At 39.3% G+C, this 23464-nt stretch overlaps 1 protein-coding gene across 12 annotated transcripts in view; it reads right to left on the bottom strand.

Annotated features, from left to right (window-relative positions):
- ATF1 (activating transcription factor 1) overlaps positions 1–23464 on the bottom strand; it is a 62106-nt gene that overhangs the window by 11871 nt on the left and 26771 nt on the right. For 6 of the 12 annotated variants that reach the window (XR_011255868.1, XM_069584410.1, XM_069584406.1 and 3 more), the window contains exons 3-4: positions 8667–8786; positions 6065–6165 (exon numbers count right to left, since the gene is read on the bottom strand). Coding sequence is in view for 10 of the 12 variants with exons in the window: in XM_069584410.1 (XP_069440511.1) it covers positions 6065–6165; positions 8667–8786 (221 nt within the window). In the remaining 2 variants the exon portion in view is untranslated. The remainder of the gene's footprint in view (positions 1–6064; positions 6166–8666; positions 8787–23464) is intronic. The other 6 variants (XR_011255869.1, XM_069584414.1, XM_069584408.1 and 3 more) reach the window with 1 other exon arrangement.

A 23464-nucleotide genomic window follows, 5' to 3' on the forward strand; every position in this document is an offset into this window, starting at 1 on the left:
AATATTTTGAGCACAGAAAGTACAGAAGGGCTTCCCTGGTGGCTCAGTGGTAAAGAATCTGCCGGCCAATGCAGGAGCCACTGGTTCAATCCCTGGTTCCTTGAAGATCCCACACGCTGTGCAGCCATGAAGTCTGTGTGCCACAACTACTAAGCCTGTGCTCTAGAGCCAGAGAACTACAACTTCGGAGCGCATGCGCCCTAGAGCCCGTGCTCAGCAACGAGAGAAGCCACCACAACGAGAAGCCTGCACACCACAGCTAGACAGTAGCTCAAGGGCAGCTCACCTCAACGCGAGAGAAGCTGTGCAAGACCCAGCTCAGCAAAAAAAGAGGACGGAAAGTAAAACACCTATGCACCATATACCAGGAATCAACTCATCGCCACTGTGCCATGTTTGCTTCAGATATCTCATTTTAACAGGAATAAAGTTACATATACACCAAAATGTCACCACCAATTCCTTTCCCTTTTTCCCTCTCAATGAGTGCCATTATCTAAATTGTTATTGATCACTCCCGCATATATTACTTTATTTTACTATATTTTGAGATACCATTTGCCATTGTTTTACATTCTTCCTCATCCTCCTTATTCAACCCTGGAGAATCTTAAAGAGCCATCTTTCGGACTTCTCCATCTACATTCTTTCCAATGAGCTCATCTGTCCCAAAGGCTTGAATACCTTGTGTACACTGATGACCCCTCAAAATGGTATTTTCTCAACTTCTCTCCTGAACTCGAAACTCACATATCCAATTGTGTACTGAATGCTTCCATTCAACAGGCACCTCAAACTTAATACCTCCAAATCTAGTATCAGATATCCCTCTACCCCTGGCAGTCTTACTCATGCCAGTAAATATCAACTCTACTTTTCAAAAATTTTGGAGTTGTCCTCTTTCTCACAACCTTTATCCAATTCATAAACAAATCTCATTGTTTCTATCTTGAAAATATATTCAGAATCTTTCCCAACCTCTTCACCTCCACTGTGGTTCCCCAAGTCCATACCACCAGCTCCTCCTGACCGAACAACAGCCTCTAGCAGGTCCTCCTTGCTACAGTCTGCTCTCCACACAACCACCAGTCATCTTTTTAAAATGTCAGTTAGATCAAATCACTCGTGTGCAACGGTTCCCTATCAGAATACATGACATGGTTGACAAGGTTTGTCCCTGTGACTTCTCCAACCACACCATCCAGCCATCTTGCTACAAGATTATCAGTTTTACTGATTCCACACCTTCCTACCCCACAAAGAACCACCTTTCAGTTATCTCTGTTCGTTTTCTCTTTAAGTTCACAGATTTCTGCTCTCCGGCACTCCCACTTGCGCCACTTGTCTTGCAGGATGTTAGTTCCCCAACCAGGAATTGAACCCTCCAGCAGTGGGAGCATGGAGCCCTAAGCAACAGACTGCCAGCGAATTCCCTGATTTCTGCTCTTAATCTCTATTATTTTTTTTCTCCTGCTTGTTTTAAGCTTATTTTGTTTCTCCCCTAGTTTCTTAAAGTGGAAGCTGAGACTGTTGATTTGAGACCTTCCTTCCTATATAGTGTTTAATAAGGTAAATTTCCCTCTATTTCCTACTGATTTGTTATTTCCTACAGAGTTTGATATTTTGTATTTTTAATCTTTCATTAAGTTCAATGTTTTCTAATTTCCCTTAAGATTTTCTGTTTGGTTATTTCTAAGTGTGTTAATTTCTGTATGGAGATTTCCTGTTATCTTTCCTTTATTGGCTTCTAGTCTAATTCAAGTATGAGTAAAGAACTTTGTGTAATTTCAGTTTTTCTAAATTTGTTAAGGTTTGTTATGATCCAGGACGTGGTCTTTCTTGGTGGATATTCTTTGTGCACGTAGGTGAAGTGTTCTAACAATGCCAATTAGATCCAACTGGTTGATGGTATTGTTCAGTTCTAAGATCTTGCTTATTTTCTGCTGTAACTTCTGTTGGATATTAAGATAGATGTACACAAATTTTCAACTGTAACTGTGGATTTATTTTGCTTTTCAGTTTTGTAAGTTTTTGATACATGTATTCTGAAGCTCTGTTGTTAAGTGCATACATATTTAGGGTTGTTATATCTTCTTGGTGAACTGCTTTTCTCTTTATCTCTGATAATTTTTTTTGCTCTCAAGTCCATTTTGTATGATACTAATACACCCACTTTACTTTCACTTTCATTATGTTATTTCTCTTGGTTATATGTATAGCAATACTAGTAGTGGTTTATAACATAAATATGTTCAGTATTTTGAAGAACTGCCAGATTGTTTCCATAGCCACTGTCCCCCTTACCAACATTTGTTATGTTTTGTTTGGGATTTTTTTAAGCATCCTACTAGGTTTGAAATGGTATCTCATTATTTTGACTTGCATTTACCTAATGAAAAATCATGCTGAACAATTTTTTATATGCTTATTGGCCATCTGTGTTTCTTCTTTGGATAAATATTCTAGTCTTTTCCTCATTTTTTAACTGGGTTATTTGTCTTAACAATATTCAGTCTTCCAGTTGATGAACATGTAATGTCTTTCCAGCTAAGATTTTTAAAAATTCCTCTCAATGAAGTTTTGTAGTTTTCAATATGCAAGTATTAATATTATATATATCTGTTAAATTTACTTGACTGGTCAAAAAGTTCATTTAGGCCTCTCCATATGGAAAAAAACCCAAACTTTTTGGGTGACCTGATATATAACTTGGCTTTATAAATTTAATTTCAAGCACTTTATATAGTTTATGTTGTTATGAGTAGGACTGTTTTCTTAATTTCATTTCTGGATTGTTTACTGCTAGTGTAGAGAAATACAGTTCATTTTGTATCCTGAAACCCTGCTGAACCTGTTTATTATTTCTACTTTAGTGGATCCTTTGGGATTTTCTATATATGAAATCACTGTCATCTGCAAACTTTTATTTCTTCCTTTCCAGTAAGCTTTTTAATTTTCTTAACTGCCTGAGAGTAGAAGTAGTGAGACATTCACAGCCTTGTCTTGTGCCTGCTCTTAGGAGGAGAAAATATTCAATCTTTCTCCATTAACTATGTCAGCTACGGGCTTTTGTAGATACTCATCATCAAGTTGAGGAAGCTCCCATCTATTTGTCTGATGAGAATTTTTATCATTAAAGGGCACTGTGTGTGTGCTTGGTCGTTCAGTTGTGTGTGACTCTTTGGACTGCAGCCTGCCAGGTTCTTCTCTCCCTGGGATTCTCCAGGCAAGAACACTAGAGTGGGTTGTCATTCCCTCCTCCAGGAAATCTTCCTGACCCGAGGATCGAACCTGAGTCTCTTGCATCTCCTGAATTGGCAGGCAGATTCCTTAGTGCTAAGTCATCAGGGAAGCCCTTTAACCCTGACTTCATCAAATGCTTTTTGTGTCTGCTGAGATGACTATAAGTTTTCCGGTTTTATCCTACAAATATGATTTATTACATTAATTGACTTTCAGATGTTAAACCAATTTTCCAGTCCTGGGATAAATCCTACTCAATTATGGTGTATAATACCTTCCATCTGTTAACCTATTTGACTTACTAATATTTTGTTGAGGATTTTTGTGTTTGTATTCACAGGAACACTGGTATATAGTTTTATCATCTCTTTTAACTAGTGAGTTTCAGTCATGTGCTCTTTTTTTCAGCCACACCTCAGGGCGCGTGGAACTTCCTTGCTCAGGGATGGGACCCATGCCTCTTGCAGTGGAAGTGCAGTCTTTTTAACATTGATTTTTATTATAGAGTACAGTTGCTTTACAGTGTTGTATTAATTTCCACTGTACAGCAAAGTGAATCAGTTATACATACACATACATCCCCTCTTTTTACATGTCCTTCCCATTTAGGTCACCACAGAGCATTAAGCTGAGTGCCCTGTGCTATACAGCAGGTTCTCATTAGTTTATCTGTTTTATACAGAATAGTGTATATATGTCAATCCCAGTCTCCCAATTCATCCCACCCACCCACCTTGGTATCTGCTAATTTTTTCTCTACATCTGTGTCACTATTTCTGCTTTGCAAGTAAGTTCACCTGTGCCATCTTCCTAGATTCCAAATATAAACAGTATTATACAGTATCTGTTGTTCTCCTTCCGACTTACCTCACTCTGTACGACAGTCTCTAGGTCTATCTATGTCTCTGCAAATGGCACTACTTTGTTCCTGTTATGGCTGAGTAATATTCCACTGTGTATGTGGACCACATCTTCTTTTATCCATTCCTCTGCTGATGGACATTTAGGTTGGAAAGTGCAGAGTCTTAACCACTGGCCCACCAGCGAAGTCCCATGCTCTCTTAATATAATTATTGATACTGGTAGAACTAACATTTTATTATTTGCTTTTTAAAAAGATTCTTCTGCATTCTTTTAAGATTTTTTAAAACTCCATTTCAATTTACCTATTGTGTACAGTTTCTTTAGTAGTTGCTCTGGTGTTACAATACAGATGATAAGTCTACTTAGTCAATGTTTTACCACTTGAAGTGAATCTTAGAAACCTTACTACCACATTAAATCCCTACCTGATCCCATTTATTTTGTAAGTTGTCTTATATTTTACCTCTGCATACACTGAAAGCCCCATCAGAGTCATTTTTTTCAACTGTCAAATATATTTCAACTATCAAACTATTCACAGAAGAACAGTCTATTATATTTGCCCAGATCTTGCTATTCCAAGTTTCTTTTGGTCTTAATAACTTAGTAGTTATTTTAGAGAAACTCTGCTGTTGATGATTTCTCTTAGTTTTCTTTTATCTGAGAATACTTAGTTCAACTCCATTTCCCAGGGTTATTTTTACAAGACACAGAATTCTGGATTAACAGTTCTTTTCTTTCAGTACTTTAAAAATGCTATTCATTTCTTCTAGCCTGCAGTTTTGGTGAGAAATCTAGAGTCTTTCACAGCATTCCCTTATAAGTGGTGTGTCATATAAGTGGTTGCTCACAATATGTATATTTCATAGCTATTTAATTATGGCATGTCTGGGCAGGGGTTTCTTTTGTGTTTTATCCTGTTTAAGATTTGCCAAGTTTTTTGAATCTGTAGGTTTCACTGAACTTGGGAACATTTCAGTCATTATTTCCAAAAGTATTTCTTCTGTAACATACTTTTTTCTGTTCTATGACTCACATGACACAATGTTAAATCTTTGGGAACTGTCTCTCTAGTCCCTGGGAATTAATTTTTCTGATCTCTATTCTTCAGACTGGATACTCTCCACTGAACTATCTTTAAGTTGAGTAACTTATCTCTGTTCTCCTATTGAATCCATCCAGTGAGGTTTTTTTTTCAGTTAACTGTATTTCTCAGCTATAGAATTTCTGTTTTGTTCTTTTCATATCTATTTTTTTGCTGAGAGTTTCTATCTTTCCATTCATTTCAAGAGAATCTACCCTTACTTGTTAGTCAGAACACTGCAGTAATAGCTCCTTTAAAGTCCTTATCATATAATTCCAGTATCTTGTTCATCTAGGAGATGATGGCATTTGCTGATAGTTTTTCCTTACAAGTTAAGATTCTTCCAGGTTCTTTGTATGCCAAGTAATGGACATTTTCAATATTATGATACCTGACTCTCTTAAATCCTGCAGAGAATTTCTGATATTCTTCTTTTAGCAGGCTATCAACCTGGTTGTGTCTAAACCACAAGTTCTGATTGGCCTTCTGTGCGTTGGTAGTTCCAACATCAGTTTCAGTTTTCAAAGACTCTGCAGTGCTATTCAGATTTGACCCCGTGTGCACCATGTAGCGGCCAGTTTGGAACTTGAGCTGCAAAGTAGTTCAATTCTTAAAATCTACAGTCCTTTCAAATTACTATTAAAGTTAACTAAAAGTAAACACAGATATCTAACACTTTGCCAGAAGGTAAGTCTAAATTCCTCCTCAGCACAGCAACAGGGGCCCTTCATAACCTGGCTCAAGCCTATCTCTCTTAACACGTGCCTTCTGATATAAACACATGTTCCTTCTTGATGTAATCTGCTTTGCTTTACCCCATTCAAACTCATGTGGTAATATAACACACACAGGATTTGATACATGAGCACTAACCTGTAAGATGGGCGCCGTGCTAGGATCCCGTGGGTTTTCTGTGAGGAGCCTATGCTGTCGGATGAGTCCTGAGACTCCTCACTCTCTGATAAAGATGATACCTGAAAAACAGAACTGGTTTTACTAAGATGAACAAATCAAGTGGGAAAAGAATTAAATTTAATTTTTACTTAAAAAAAAAAAAAATCTGTCTTCTACCACCCAAATTCATTTGTCATTAAATCTAAGGTCTAAAAGAAAGAAAGAAAAGGAAAAAGGAGAAAGTTTATTTCAGGAGTCTAAACTAAAGGAACATAAAACACAGCAGGCTCAGAACTAAGAAGTCTATCCCCCAAGTAAAGCAATACTACTGCACTAGAGTTGTAAATACAAGTCTTGAGACTGTTGCACACTACTCAGATTTTTTACCATTAATGCTATCTGATTTGGATTTTGGACATGCTTTGAAATGCTACTAGATATCCAACTAATATCTAGTTAATAGATAATGACATTGAGGAGTCTGTTGAATATACAAACCTGTGTGTCAGGGAAGAGCTCTGGGCTAGACATTCATATTGGAAGTCAGCTCTCTAGGACAGTCCTTAAAGCCACAAGACTAAGTGAGCTCAGGAAGGAGAGACAGGACAAAACCCAGGGACATTCTTAGCAGTAAGAGGTTGGAAAGAAGGGGAGGAACCAGCAAATGAGGCCAAGAATAAGCCACCAGTGAGGCAGGAGGAATACCAAATGAATGCAGTGTCCTTGAAAAACTAGCAAAGACAGAGTATTAAGGAGAAAAGAATGATCAACCATGTCAAATTCTGCTAGCAGGTGAAGTAATATAAGGACCCAGGACAACCATTAGATCTGGCAAAGTGGAGGTCACTGGGAAGGGCAGGTACAAACATAAGTAAACTTAAAAATATGTAATAATTAGCTTTATCTCATTTCATAATTGAATTAGTTAATACATGTAAAGCATTCAGTGCATGGCATGGCACAAGTACACATTACATTTTAACTACTATTAATAATAAACTTATTGATTGTCTGTGAAAGCCTCCTTGATGAGATATTTAACTTGAGATCTGAAAGGCAAGAGAAGCCAATGCTGGAAATGTTGAGGAGAAAACTTTCAAGTAGAGAAAAAAGTAAAACCTATTAAAACTAGTCAGCACAATAACCATATGCAAGTTTTAAGTTACATCTTACAACTGAGGAAATAAGATTTTTTTTAATGTATTAAATTTCTCAATATTTTTCTGAAGTTACATTGCGATACCTGACTTCTTTTAAAAAAATAAAACAGGCTTCTAGAAAGGACATAATAAATAAATTCTCTACATTACCTACTGTATACAGAAAGCCTTCCCCTAAACTATTTAGGCTTAGATCTTAAATTTCCAAAGAAGCTTGTTTTACACTGTATAATCACCTTCAAAAATGAGTTCAAGTATACTTATACTTTTTTATATCTTAAATCTTTATCTTTTGATAGAAAAGAAAGAACGGGTCATAATCAGTAATAGTTAATAAATAATCACAGTAACAAACAACACAGTAATAATTAAAGAAGACCAGTCGCTTCTGTTTCCTCAAGCATCACAGATATGCCATTTCTAATCTAAATCTTAGCTGTTTTACCTTTTGTCTGCAGATTTACTCCAAAGCCTCCCAGTGAACTCAAGAAAATAATTCCTAGAACTAAGACATTACTTATAACTAAGAGGAAGAACCTCTAATGACAGCACTAGAAAGTAAGAGTAAAATCTTCACATTAAAAACTCAGAAAAACCATGCGGCAATCACCTTTCACGAAGGAAAAAACACATAAAGACGCAGCTCCAGAGCTGACAGCCCTGCCAGATGCTGTATATACTCAAGAGGGAAAAAGCTACACAGACACTGTACATACTCAAGGAAAAATGAGTTATACAGACACCGTATATGCGCAAGAGGAAAATGAGCTACACAGACACTGCATATACTCAAGAGGAAAGATGAGTTATACAGCCACTGTATATACTCAAGAGGGAAAATGGGTTACAGATTTCCTTCCAAGATAGCTGCTTCTAAAAATGAGAGATGACCAAAGGCATTCTGAGACTCACAGGAGCCAGAAGATAAAATGGGGAGAAAGAGTAAAAAGCAAAGAACCCAGAATGGCTCTTTGCTTCCTATTGTTGCCAGGTGTAAATAGACAGGCATAAGTAAGAATTTTACAATGAGGGAACTCTTTTATATGATCACCATAAAGCATAAAGTAGGTACTTTCTTACTTTGCTAAGACACTCACATCATCGACCCTTTCTTCAGAATTCTCTTTTTCGTGAAGGATACCACTAGGATAAAAAGGTGCTTTCCCTTCAGAAAATCTTTCATTTCCTTAAATTCTGAACAATAACTTCTCCCCAAAATTGCCTTCTGTTTTCACTGGGTAGTATATACATGAAACTAGAAGTTCTAAAACTTTTCCATTCACTTCATTTGTTCTATAGTCCAATCTCTAAGACATCGTTATCTTGGTCTGTAATACTGAAACTACAGCAACTTCAGCTGTCCAAAGACTCCAGGTTCACAAGACCCCTCTCTCAGCCACTAAGTCTTTTAATTTCTGTACCGTTTGCACGTGTGGTGGGTGAATTACAGAAGACTGAGCTGTCTGGATGACCCCCTGAACCTGTACTTGCTCTCCAGGAAGAGGTACAATTGTCACTGGCGCAGATCCTCTTAATGACATCTAAGAACAAATAAAAATTCAATTAACATAATATAATACCTGTGCATGTAAGATAGCTGAGTTCTTTATACTAGAAAACACATTTTAGAGCTTATTATATATAACCACATCTATTAATCACACATTAGCTATTTTCTGTGTGCAGGAGATTGCACTAGGAGTATAAAATGAACAGAGTAAGAGTTATAATACAAGCAAAAATAGAGAAACCAAACTATTGTGGGAGCAAAGACAGAGTGCTATTTCAGCTGGGTCTTGAAAGATATATAATTTCCTGATGGTATGTATGGGGAACAGGGTTGGAAGATATTTTGGGTGGTGGAACTGATTGTATAAAAACATCACTGTTCTTTAGGACATGTCGTTCTGAAGAGAGCTGGTTAAAAACAATTAAGAAATCAAGGGTCAAAAAGTGAGAGAGGGGCTTCCCTGGTAGTCCAGTGGTTAAGACTCTGCGCTTCCACTACAGAGGACACAGGTTCGATCCCTGGTTGGGTAACTAATATCCCACGTGATGTGTGGTTTGGCCAAGAAAAAATTTAAAATTTTTTAAAAAGTGAGAAATACCAACTTTGGGCAGCATCTTTAAAAATTTTTTTTCATGATTAAATTTTTTACTTAAAATATTTTATTTCTGTGGAAAGCAGATGGGGAGTCATGGAAATACCACAATAAAATACTAAACCAAGAAAAGTCCACCCATCATCTTTCAAGACTCAGCTCGGGTTCCACCTCTTCCAAGAAGCTTTCCCGGAAATTTTCCAATCTCTCACCTTCCCCTAGACTATGTTGGTTCTAAGCATTCATCCTGGGCTTAAACACAAAATAAAATACAAGGCTACTCCTCAAGTCCTGAAAATCACCTTCGTGACTCTTTTCTGTGTATGCAACAGGTCCTCAATAACAATGCCTTATTCACTTTCATTTAAGGTTCTTTATCCTTTCCCAAAGTTGGATTAAATTCATCTCACTATCCCCTGAATGCCTAGGTCATAAAATATTGTTTATAAAAATTTATCCAAATTATCAGAAAGGGAGTGTAAAAAAACACCTTTTAAAACTGCATTCTCCCAAAATAAAATACTTAGGAATAAACCTGACCAAGGAGATGAAAGACTTATAGACTGAAACTGTAAAACATTAAGAAAGGAAACATCAGATAATTGAAAGAAATGGAAAGATAGGCCATGCTCTTGGATTGGGAGAGTTAATATTGTTAAAACACAATAATACCCCAAAACAGATTTAATGCAATCCCTCTCAAATTACCACTGATATTTTTCACCAAACTAGAACAAATAATCCTAAAATTCATATGGAACCATAAAAGGCCCAGAACTGCCAAAACAATCCTGAAGAAAAAGAACAAAACATGAGGTATAATCCTCCCAGACTTCAACAATACTACAAAGCTACAGTAATCAAAACAGGCTGGTACTGGCATAAAAACAGACATATAGATCAATGGCTCAGAAAAGAGAGCCCAAAATTAAGCTCACACACCTACAGTCAGTCTTCAACACAGGAAACAATATTGTATGAATATTGCAGGAGAAGACAGTCTCTTCAGCAAGTAGTGCTGGGAAAGCTGGATAGCTACAACACACCCTCTCCCTATATACAAAAATAACACGACATCATAAAACTCCTAGAAGAGAACATAGACAAAACATTCTCTGACATAAATCGTACTTATGTTTTTTCAGGTCAGTCTCCCAAGGCAACAGAAATAATAACAAAAACAAAGAAAAGGGACCTAATCAAACTTACAAACTTTTACACAGTAAGGAAACCATAAATAAAAAGACAACCTACAGAATGGGAGGAAATATTAACAAATGATGTGACCACCAAGGGCTGAATTTTCAAAATTTACAAACAGAGCATACAACTCAACAAACGACCCAATCCTACAATGGGCAGAAGACCCAAACACACCTTTCTCCAAAGAATCATACAGATGGCCAACAGGCACATAAAAAGATGCTCAACACTGCTAATTTATTAGAAAAATGCAAATCAGAACTGTAGGGAGGGGGAATTCCTTGGTGGTCCAGTGGTTAGGACTCCAAGTTTCCACTGCAGTGGGCACAAATTTGATCCCTGATAGGGAACTAAGATCCTGTAAAAAAAACAAAAACCAATGAGGTACCACCTCACACCAGTCACAACGGCCGTATTTAAAAGTCTACAAATAACAAATGCTGGAGAGGGTGTAGAGAAAAAAAAAGAACCCTCCTACACTGCTGGTGAGACTGTAAGCTGGTGAAGTAGTGCAGACACTATAGAAAACAGTATGGAAATTCCTTGGAAAACTAAAAACAGATTTACCATATGATCCAGCAATCCTACTTCCTGGGCATACATTGGACAAAACCACAATTCAAAAGATAAACGCATCCCTGTGTTCCAAGCAGCACTATACACAATAGGCAAGACATGGAAACAACCGAAACGTCCATCAACAGATGAATGGATAAAGAAGATGCAGTATATATAAACAGTGGACTACTACGCAGCCATTAAAAAGAATGAAATAACGCCACCTGCAGCATCAGGAACACAACTAGAGACGATCATACCAAGTGAAGTCAGAAAGAAGGATGACAAATACCATATGATACCCACTTACACATGGAATGTAAAAGACGACACAGAGGAGCCTGTCTATGGGACAAACAGAATCAGGGGCAGAGAGAGAAGAGGCTGGTGGTTACCGAGGGGGAAGGGTTGAGGGACGGAGTGGAGTGAGAGGCTGGAGTTAGATGCAAGCTTTTATACATAGAATGGGTGAACAAGGTCCTACTCAGGTACAGCACAGAGAACTGTATTCAATATCCTATGCTAAACCATAAGGGAAAAGAATATTTAAAAAAACCATACATACATACATTATTCTCGTCAATGTTATTTTCCCTTACGGTTTAGCACAGGATATTGTCTGCGCTCAGTCACTCAGTTGTGTCCAACTCTTTGCTGTCCAAGGGACTGTAGCCCACCAGGCTTCCCTGCCCATGGAACTTCCCAGGCAAGAATACGGGTTGCCACTTCCTACTCCAGGGGATCCCCTGACCCAGCAATTAAACCCATATATCTTGCATCTCCTGCATTGGGAGGTGGATTCTTTACCACTAGTGTTATCTGGAAAGCCCTGGCATAGGATATTGAATATATACTCTGGAGAAGGGAATGGCAATCCACTCCAGTATTCTTGCCTGGAGAATTCCATGGACAGAGAAGCCTGGTGGGCTATAGTCCACGGGGTTGCAAAGAGTCGGACATGACTGAGCGACTAACATACACACACATATATATATGGAGAGAGAGAAAAGAGAGATTATTATTATTGTTATTAGTTTTAACTGAATCACTTTGCTGAACAGCATAAGTAACACAAATATTCCAAATCAACTATACTTCAATTAAAAACAAACAGAAACCCCTTTATCCAGGCACTGAAAACTGTAGATTCTTATCACAAGCAACTCCATTCAACCTCCCTCACACACTGTAAGAGACAAGACCAAACTCTAGCACACCTTCTGTCAGCTTAAGGCTGTGTCCCTAGGATGACCCAGTATCTTCAAAAGGTCTCCCTGAGAAAGCTTAATGCTGCCAAATAATTAACTGCTTGTTCTAGCCAACGCCTTTGACCTCACTTTTCTTGGAGTACTTAACCTTAGAAAAATTGCAGCTGTCAATCCTTTCTCTGACCCTTGAAATACAAATCTTTTACAACCCAGAAATGTCTCTCCCAAGGACCTGAAAGTCATCCCTTTGAAATGTAATCACCGAGAAGGACAGGGCCCTTGCCTACCAGTCTCTGTGGAAGGATGGGAACCTCAATTTGAGAAGCACCAATTAGCAAGTGGACACAGACGGCTTGATCACACTGACCAACCTCTCCACCTAACATCTTCAATGTTTTTCCTTTAGTACACCCCAGCATTTTAAAAGGGACCCAAATTTTCTTTCGGCAGAGTTGAGCTTAATTTATGCTGGAGTTTCTCTTCCCTACTGTATGAATGAACTGTGAAATCTCGCTGCCTTTAACAGGTGTCTAACTGTGTTTTTGTTGACAGTATCCCTCTATGGAGATACAGAAATTAATGAGTAAAAATAAACAGAACTCATGAATCTTAAGAGTCTAGCTCTAGAGGTACCATTACCCTCAGAGATTCCCTTACTTTTCAGATCCTAACTAAAGCCAGTTCAGTTCAGTCACTCAGTCGTGTCCGACTCTCTATGACCCCACGGACTGCAGGATGCCAGGCTTCCCTGTCCATCACCAACTCTCAGAGTTTACTCAAACTCATGTCCATCGATTCGGGTGATGCCATCCAACTATCTTATCCTCTGTCAACCCCTTCTCCTCCTAGCTTCATCTTTCCCAGCATCAGTCTTTTCCAATGAGTCGGTTCTTCGCATCAGGTAGCCAAAGTAATGGAGTTTCAGCTTCAGCATCAGTCCTTCCAATGAATATTCAGACCTGATTTCCTTTAGGATGGACTGGTTGAATCTCCTTGCTGTCCAAGAGCCTCTCAAGAGCCTTCTCCAACAGCACAGTTCAAAAGCATCAATTCTTCGGCGCTCAGCTTTCTTTGACTACTGGAAAAACCATAGCTTAGATGGACCTTTGTTGGTAGAGTAATGTCTCTGCTTTTTATATATGCTGTCTAAGTTGGTCATAGCTTTCCTTCCAAGGAGTAAGCGTCTTTTAATTTCACGTCTGCAGTCAACATCTGCAGTGATTTTGGAGCCCAAGAAAATAGTCTCTCACTGTTTCTGTTGTTTCCCCATCTATTTGCCATGAAGTGATGGGACCAGATGCCATGATCTTCGTTTTCTGAATGTTGAGCTTTAAGCCAACTTTTTCACTCTCCTCTTTCACTTTCATCAAGAGGCTCTTTAGTTCTTCTTCGCTTTCTGCCATGAGGGTGGTGTCACTGGTCTATCTGATGTTACTGATATTTCTCCCAGCGATCCTGATTCCAGCTTGTGCTTCATCCAGCCCGGCATTTCGCATCATGTACTCTGCATATAAGTTAAATACACAGAGTGACAATATATAGCCTTGACATACTCCTTTTCCTATTTGGAACCAGTCTGTTGTTCCATGTCCAGTTCTAACTGCTGTTTCCTAAACTGCATATAGGTTTCTCAAGAGGCAGGTCAGGTGGTCTGGTATTCCCATCTCTTTCAGGATTTTCCACAGTCTATTGTGATCCACACAGTCAAAGGCTTTGGCATAGTCAATAAAGCAGAAATAGATGTTTTTCTGGAACTCTCTTGCTTTTTTGATGATCCAGCGGATGTTGGCAATTTGATCTCTGGTACCCCTGCCTTTTCTAAATCTAGCTTGAACATCTGGAAGTTCATGGTTCACATACTGTTGAAGCCTGGCTTGGAGAATTTGGAGCATTACTTTGGTAGCATGTAAGATGAGTGCAGTTGTGCAGTAGTTTGAATGTTCTTTAACACTGCCTTTCTTTGGGATTTTGAAAACTGACCTTTTCCAGTCCTGTGGCCACTGTTGAGATTTCCAGATTTGCTGGCATACTGAGTGCAGCACTTTCACAGCACCATCTTTTCAGATTTGAAATAGTTCATCTGGAATTCAATCACCTCCACTAGCTTTGTTCACAGTGATGCTTCCTAAGGCCCACTTGACTTCGCATTCCAGGATGTCTGCCTCTAGGTGAGTGATCACACCACTGTGATTACCTGGGTAGTGAAGATCTTTTTTGTGTAGTTCTTCTGTGTATTCTTGAACCTCTTCTTAATATCTTCTCTTCTGTCAGATCCATACCATTTCTGTCCTTTATTGAGCCCATCTTTGCATGAAATGTTCCCTTGGTATCTCTAATTTTCTTGAAGAGATCTCTAGTCTTTCCCATTCTATTGTTTTCCTCTATTTCTTTGCACTGATCACTGAGGAAGGCTCTCTCATCTCTCCCTACTATTCTTTGGAACTCTGCATTCAAATGGGTATATCTTTCCTTTTTTCCTTTGCCTTTGGCTTTCCTTCTTTTCTCAGTTATATGTAAGGCCTCCTCAGAAACCATTTTGCCTTCTTGCATTTCTTTTTCTTGGGGATGGTCTTGATCATTGCCTCTTGTACAATGTCACGAACCTCCGTCCATAGTTCTTCAGGCACTCTATCAGATCTAATCCCTTGAATCTGTTTGTCACTTCCACTGTATAATCATAAAGTGTTTGATTTAGGTCATACCTGAATGGTCTAGTGGTTTTCCCTACTTTCTTCAATTTCAGTCTGAATTTGGCAATAAGGAGTTCATGATCTGAGCCACAGTCAGCTCCTAGTTTTGTTTTTGCTGACTGTACAGAGCTTCTCCATCTTCAGCTACAAAGAATATAGTCAATTTAATTTCAGTATTGACCATCTGGTGTTGTCCACGTGTAGAGTCTTCTGTTGTTGAATGAGAGTGTCTGCTATAATCAGCACATTCTCTTGGCAAAACTGTTAGCCTTTGACCTGCTTTGTTTTGTATTCCAAGGCCAAATTTACCTGTTACTCCAGGTACCTCTAGACTTCCTACTTTTTTGGGTGTTAGTTAGGACATCTTTTTGGGGTGTTAGTTCTAGAAGGTCTTGTAGGTCTTCATAGAACCATTCAACTTCAGCTTCTTCAGTGTTACTGGTTGGGGCATAGGCTTGGATTACTGTGATATTGAATGATTTGCCTTGGAAGCAAACGGAGATCATTCTGTGGTTTTTGAGACTGTATCCAAGTACGCATTTCAGATTCTTATTGACTATGATGGCTACTCCATTTCTTCTAAGGGATTCTTGCTCACAGTAGTAGATGTAACTAACAGCCATCTGAATTAAATTCACCCATTCCAGTCCATTTTAGTTCGCTGATTCCTAAAATGTCCATGTTCACTCTTGCCATCTCTTGTTTGTCCACTTCCAATTTGCCTTGATTCATGGACCTAACATTCCAGGTTCCTATGCAATACTGCTCTTTATAGCATCAGACTTTACTTCCATCACCAGTCACAATCACAAGTGGGTGTTGTTTTGCTTTGGCTCTATCTCTTCATTCTGTCTGGAATTATTTCTCCACTGATCTCCCACAGCATACTGAGCACCTACCGACCTGGGGAGTTCATCTTTCAGTGTCCTATCTTTTTGCCTTTTCATGCTGGTCAAGGCAAGAATACTGAAGTGCTTTGTCATTCTCTTCTCCAGTGGACGACATTTTGTCAGAATTCTCCATCATGACCCATCCACCTTGGGTGGGTGGCCCTATAGGGCATGCATGGCTCATAGTTTTATTGGGTTAGACAAGGTTGTGGTTCATGTGATCACTTAGATTAGTCTTCCGTTATTTTCATTCTGTCTGCCCTCTGATGGATAAGGACAAGAGGCTTATGGAAACTTCCTGATGGGAGAGATTGCCTGAGGGGGAAACTGGGTCTTGTTCTGATGGACAGGGCCATGCTCAGTAAATTTAATCCAATTTTCTATTGATGGGCAGGACTTCGTTCCCTCCCTGTTGTTAGACCTGAGGTGGAGGTGATGAAGATAATGGCGACCTCCTTCAAAAGGTCCCCTGCAGCACTCTGGCACTCAGTGCCCCCAACCCCGCAGCAGGCCACCGTCAACCCACACCTCCACCAGAGACTCCTGGACACTCACGTGCAAGTCTGGATCAGATTCTTGTGGGGTCACTGCTCCTTTCTCCTGGGTCCTGGTGCTCCCAAGGTTCTGTCTGTGCCCTCCAAGAGTCCATTTCCCCAGTCCTGTGTAAGTTCTGGAGGCTCTATGGTGGGGATGATGGTGACCTTCTCCAAGAGGGCTTATGCCATACCTAGGTCTGCTGCCCTTGTGGCAGGCCACTGCTGACCTGTACCTTCCCAGGAGACACTCAGTCACAGTTCTGGCTCAGTCTCTGTGGGGTCTGTGGGTCCTGGTACACACAAGGTTTGTTTGAGCCCTCTGAGACTCTCTGGTGGCTAAGGGTTTTAATTCTAAATGCTATTTCGCCCCTCCTACCATCTTGCTGGGGCTTCCGCTTTGTCCTTGGATGTGGGGTATCTTTTTTTGGTGTGATCCAACATTCTCCAGCGATGGTTGTTCAGCAACTCGCTGCTGCACAAATAAAGCCAGTCACTCAAATAATGAGGCAAGCTTGTGATGGGGATAATTTACATGTCTGAAAGGATAAAAGTAAATCATTCCTCCAGAGTTTCTGGTAACCCTTGTGTTTTGTGCAGGCTATGGATCTGGCACATTTTAAGGAAAAAAGCTACCAGATTTTGTTTCAGCTAGTAGTCATTGCTATGCCTTACTAATCGTCGTTTTAACCTCACAAAATGCCTACTACTCAGAGTGCTAAAGCCTTGTGTCTTCCCACTGCCACTCTCAAACGTGATCATCTAAATCCTGAGGTCTTTCTTAAAGAAAGAAAAGGAGAGAGAGCTGCTGTTCCCTGCTCCCCTCAATTTTAATCTGTGGTTGAAACACAGATGATTGCCTCCACCTGTTATTTTTCAGCACTAACAGAGCCTTCTGCAATGATAGAAATGTTCTAAATCTGCACTATGCAATATGGTAGTTACTATCAAGCATTTCAAATGTGGCTAGTGTGACTGAGGGACTTTTAATTTTATTTAACTGAAATTTAAATTAAAAATGAAATACCCACTGTGGTTACCACACTGAACAGTTATAGACCTTAGAGCTGTAGAACCTACTAGTACACCATGGCATTAACCTCAGAATCTCTTGTGGGAGATGTTAGAAGAAGTAGAAAATGATTTTTTGGAGCTGCTCTGGTTAAACTGGGAACTGCATAACTGACTGCCTGTCACACTACCGTAGCTGGGCTGATTCTTATACAAATAGCTGGGCAAAAAATTAGCATACTGCTTTTCAGCTCCATAACTGGAATTCCCTGGTAGCTCAGAAGGTTAAAAGTCTGCCTGCAGTGCAGGAGACCTGGGTTTGATTCCTGGGTTGGGACGATCACCTGGAGAAGGGAATGACTACCCAGTCCAGTATTTCTTACCTAGACAATTCCATAGATAAAGGAGACTGTAAAGAGTTGGACATGACTGAGCAACTTTCACCTCACTAACTGGGGGGTCCTTGGACCATAAAAACTTGGGTGAGGGAGGCTGGAGAGTTAGTAGAGTGGCATGGTCAAGAAACCTCTATTTATTAGAGTATGAATCCAAAGTCTTCTAACTCCAGAAAGGCACACCAATTTCTGGAGTCAGACAGACGTGGGCTGATTTTCAGCTAAAGGCTGTCATTTTCAGCTCTGTGATGCTGAACAAATTTGTAACCCTCCGAGGGCCTCAGTTCTCCTTTGTAAATAGAATATTACTTTTTCAGAGTTAAAGTGAAGATTAAATAAGTAATAAGTAAAAAACAAATGGAATGGGGGAGCTAAAGAGAAGGAGCCTGCATATATATCTCTTACTTGGATCCTGTTTCAACAAACTGTTACAAAAAAAAAAAAAGATTTGTGTGTGTACACACACATAATAACAAGAAAATTTAAACACTGGTTATTTTATAACAATAATATTTTGGTATGATAATATTAATGTGGTTATGTTTTTTAAAGGAGTTCTTCTGTTTGAGATACACACTAAAATATTGAAGGGTGAAATGATAACTAGAATTTGCTTCAATATAATCCAGTTGTCAGCAGACCAGAGGGGACAAGGAGCCATGAGTTTAATAATTGCTGAAAAAGGGTGATGGGAACCATAATGGCTCAAACATCTCATCTTCAGAATATGTTTGAAAATTTCCATATTAAGTTTTTTGAAAAATACTCAGTACAACAGTGAACACAATAGTGGCTGATCCTGTGTGGCTCCAGAGCCCATTCCTCTTTGCAAGACATCTTATTCCTCCTTACCATTGAGTTTTAAAACCTCTCACACTGCATGTTCTCAATTTGCTTCCCACACAATAAGTTTATTTGTTTTGCTTTTTAATTTTAAGGAAAAAGAAAGAACAGACTGTTTCGACATTTGGAATGATGATTTTTTACTTACTTCAGCATCAGCTACGGCACACCCATAAGCCCAGGGTATCTGCTCAGTCATTAACAATTGGATTAATTCAAAATACAAATGAAAAATAAAATCAGTCAAATTTTTACATCTTTTGGTTTATTAAAGATAATGTAACTGCAGTTCTGTGGTTTAAAAAAAATTTTCCCCGTAGTTAAGCCTATGCTGTACTTGCCCCAAAGTGTTTCTCTTTCTAGGTCTCAAAAGATTCAAAATGATCTGAGGCTTCCCTGGTGGCTCAGTGGTTAAGAATCCACCTGCCAACACAGGAGCCAAGGGTTTGATCCCTGGTCCAGGGACATCCCACACACTGCGGAGCAACTAAGTCCGTGCACCACAAGTATTAAGCCTGTAGTCCAGAGCCTGGAACTGTAACTACTGAATACTGAAGCCTTTGCACCCTACAGCCCGTGCTCCACAAGTGAAGCCACTGCAAAGAGAAGCCTGTACACTGCAACTAGAGAGTAGCTCCCCTAGCTGCAACTAGGGAAACACGCGTGCAGCAACGAAGACCTCGCACGGCCAAAAATAAATACACGTTAAAACAAGATGGGACAGAGAGGATTCATACGTGGTCAGCTGACCAAAGTAAAGAATTCATACTCATATTACAAACAAAATAAATTCATACTCAGAAGTATGCTTTCAGGAAAATGCCAAATCCAAATATCTCCTATACAATTACTTATTTTTCTCTAAGTACATATCCTTTTGTACATTCAAGTGTACTTAAAAAGAAAACCTTATTTCACTACAATAAACAGAAAATAGTATCATTTGCTATAACTATATGGTAACTATAAAAATAAATATAATGACAACAGTGCTGCTATTAAATATATTTTGAACTTAAAAACAGCATACAATCTTAGATGTTTCATATTTCTTAATGCTTCTCTGTCCTCTGCTTCTTATATTCTAAAGACTCAAGATTCTAAATCACCAATCCGAAACCTGAAATACAGTAAGAACAAATAAAAGAGTAAATAAAATCACCTATCAAGGCGGACTTGAACTGCTCTCAAAGGAGAGCGGAACATTAAGAAGCCAGGATTTTCTCTAGGTAAAGATAAAAAGGACCACATCATCAGGTTAAGGTAATAAAAGGAACATTCCATAGGTATGGAGGAGGGAAGGGGTGAACAAAATGCTACTAGTTCTCCAGTAAAACCCAAATTAACATGACCTAGATGGTACAAAAAAAGAAAAGAAGAGCCTGAAACTCTAGAGGTGATTCCCCAGGCACCTGGCAATAGTAAATTCTTTTTGGAGAAAAACTCTCATCCTTGGCCACAAAAAAAGTCCACAGTTTCTCAAGATTAATGGACAGTAAAGAAAAAATAACCACAAGGCAGGAGAAACAAGATGCAAAAACTATAGTAGACAGTACAATCAGACCCAAATGATTTTAGATAATGACATTATCAAAGATTATAAAACAGTTATGCTATGTTTAAATAAATGGTAGACTATTTCAAGAAAAGCTTGAAAATATCTTCAGTAAACACAAAACTACAGTAGATTTGAAAAAGAACCAAACATTTTCTAAAAACGAAGATATAATACTTGAAATTTTAAAAGTCATTGTTCAGATACACCAAATAAAGCTGAAGTGAACCTTAGTGAGTGGGATTATAGGTATGAAGAAATTATCTGAACTGCAGTATGGACAGACAAACAGATGGAAAATGAGAGGCTGAGTGAGAAGGACAAAGAAGAGGACAGACAGAAAATGTGAAGAGATAATGGCTAAAAGTATTCTTCGAACAGACCCCAATCCATAGGCTCAAAAACCGTAGTAACTCCCATGGGGAAGAAATAAGAATTCTACACCTAAACACAATATAAGGGAACCTGCAAAACAACTAAAGGTAAAGAAAAGACTATAAAAGTACCTGAAAAAAAAGTTTATATTTAAAACAGCAATAGTCATGTCTTAATCTGACTTCTCAAAAGCAACAATGGAAGACAGAAGCCAACAGATTGCTATTTTAAGCGTGCTAAAAAATCTCGAATTCTACGCTCAGGGAAAATACCTTTTAAAAATGAAAATGAAATAGGTATTTTCAAGAAACAAAAACAGAGCAGCAGACTAACGTCAAAGTAAATTCTAAAGCAGTGGTTCTCAACCAGGAATGATTTTGCCCCTCAACGACATCTGACAATGTCTGAGGACACTTGGGATGTCAGAATTGGGTAGAGGGGTTGGTATTGACATCCACTGGGCAGAGACCACGGGTGCTGCTAAATATCCCACAATGCACAATCCCCCACAGCAAAGAACTGGCCAGCCCAAAATGTCCATAGTCCTGAGGCTTTTCTAAAGCAAATACTTAAAAGTAATCTCAAGTGGAAGCTGTGACATGTAAGAAGGAATGAGGAGCAAAGAAAGTGATAAATATGTGGGGAAAAAATGATGAATACATAAAATAATAATGTTTTATGTGACTAAAAGAAGTAAGAGAATAAATGGGAAATAAATATTCTAGAGTTACTGGACTATCTGAGAGGAAAAGTATTAATTAACTTTGGGCTTTACTAAGTAGGCACGCTGTAATTAAGAAAAATCACTAAAACACTAGTAGTGAGTTTATGTATAGTTCAAATTAATACAAGTGATGACAGGATGGAATGAAAAATAACTCAAAAGAAGACAAGAAAGGAGAGAAAAAGAAACATGGAACCCGTGGGTCAAGAAGTACAAAATAAGATAGTAGATCTAAATACGTATCAGTAACGATGTCAACTGTACATGAATCAAAGCTCTGTTAAAGGTCTAGGAGGGACTTGGCTGGTGGTCTAGTGGTAAAGCATCTGCCTGCTAATGCAGGAGATACGGCTTCAACCCCGGTCTGGGAAGATTCCACGTGCCCATGTGCCACAACTTCTGAGCCTGCCAGCTGCAACTACTGAGCCCACAAGCCCTAGAGCCCGTGATGCACAAAAAGAGAAGCCACTGCAATGAGAAGCCCATGCACCACAATGAAGACCCAGTGCAACCAAAAGTAAATAAATAAAAAAATTTAAGTCTAAGATTCTACAATGGAATACTATTCAGTCATAAAAAAAAGAATGGACTCTTGTCAGCTGGGACAACATGAACAGATATTGAGGGCATTATGTTAAGTGAAATAAGTCAGACACAGAGAGAGAAAAACCACATGACCTCACTTACATGACCTCACCACATGACCTCAAGCTCACAGAGAAAGACTGGTGTCTGCCAGAGGCAGGAGGTGAGCAAAATGGGTAAAGGGGGTCAAAAGATACAAGCTTCCAGTTAAAAAACAGCTTGGTCACAGGAAGGCAATTTACAGCACGGTGACTATAGTTAATAATACTGTATTGCCTATTTTAAACTTGCTGAGAGAATAAAACTTAAAACTCCTCATCACAAGGAAAAGAATTTTTGAAACTGTACAGTAAGGGATGGTAATTGGACATACTGTAGTGGTCATTTCCCCATGCACACAGATATTAAATCCTTATATTGTACACATGAAATTAATACAGTGTTACATGTCAATTATACCTGAAATAAAACAAAAACCACCATGAGATAGTGCAACATACTCACCAGAATGGTTACAACTTAAAGAAATAAAACCAATTTGGGGCACTTAAGTGTATCAACAGGGTTCTCATAAACTTCAGATGGTGTTGTCAATTGGTATAAGAAGTTTATAAAACTGTTGGCAGTATTTAATATAACTAAGTCAGGGGCAGCCGAGAGGAGCTACCCCATGCCTGAGTCACAGGTGGTGGCCGAGAGCTCCAGGCTGCGACGGCACAAGAGTGGCCGAGAGGAGCTACCCCATGCCCGAGGTCAGGGGCTGCGGCTGAGAGGAGCTACCCCACCTCCAAGGAGCTGCCACTGCACAGGCGCAGGAGGGCCGAGAGGAGCTACTCCACGTTCAAGGTCAGGAGGGGCAGCAGTGAGGAGATAACCCTCATCCAAGGTAAGGAGCAGCAGCTGCGCTTTGATGGAGCAGCCATGAAGAGATACCCCACGTCCAAGGTAGGAGAAACCCAAGAAAGACGGTAGGTGTTGCAAGAGGGCATCAGAGGGCAGACACACTGAAACCATACTCACAGAAAACTAGTCAATCTGATCACACGGACCACAGCCTTTCTAACTCAATAAAACTAAGCCATGCCCTGTGGGGCCACCAAGACGGGCAGGTCGTGGTGGAGAGGTCTGACAGAATATGGTCCACTGGAGAAGGGAACCACTTCAGTATTCTTGCCTTGAGAACCCCATGAACAGTAGGAAAAAGCAAAATGATAGGGTATTGAAAGAGGAACTCCCCGGGTTAGTAGGTGCCCAATATGCTACTGGAGATCAGTGGAGAAATAACTCCAGAAAGAATGAAGGGATGGAGCCAAAGCAAAAACAATACCCAGCTATGGATGTGACTGGTGATAGAAGCAAGGTCCGATGCTGTAAAGAGCAATATTGCCTAGGAACCTGGAATGTTAGGTCCATGAATCAAGGCAAATTGGAAGTGGTCAAACAGGAGATGGCAAGAGTGAACGTCGACAATCTAGGAATCAGCGAACTAAAATGGACTGGAATGGGTGAATTTAACTCAGATGACCATTATATCTACTACTGTGGGC

This window comes from Ovis canadensis, chromosome 3 (genome assembly GCF_042477335.2).
Source record: "Ovis canadensis isolate MfBH-ARS-UI-01 breed Bighorn chromosome 3, ARS-UI_OviCan_v2, whole genome shotgun sequence".
In the NCBI taxonomy this organism is placed as follows: domain Eukaryota; kingdom Metazoa; phylum Chordata; class Mammalia; order Artiodactyla; family Bovidae; genus Ovis; species Ovis canadensis.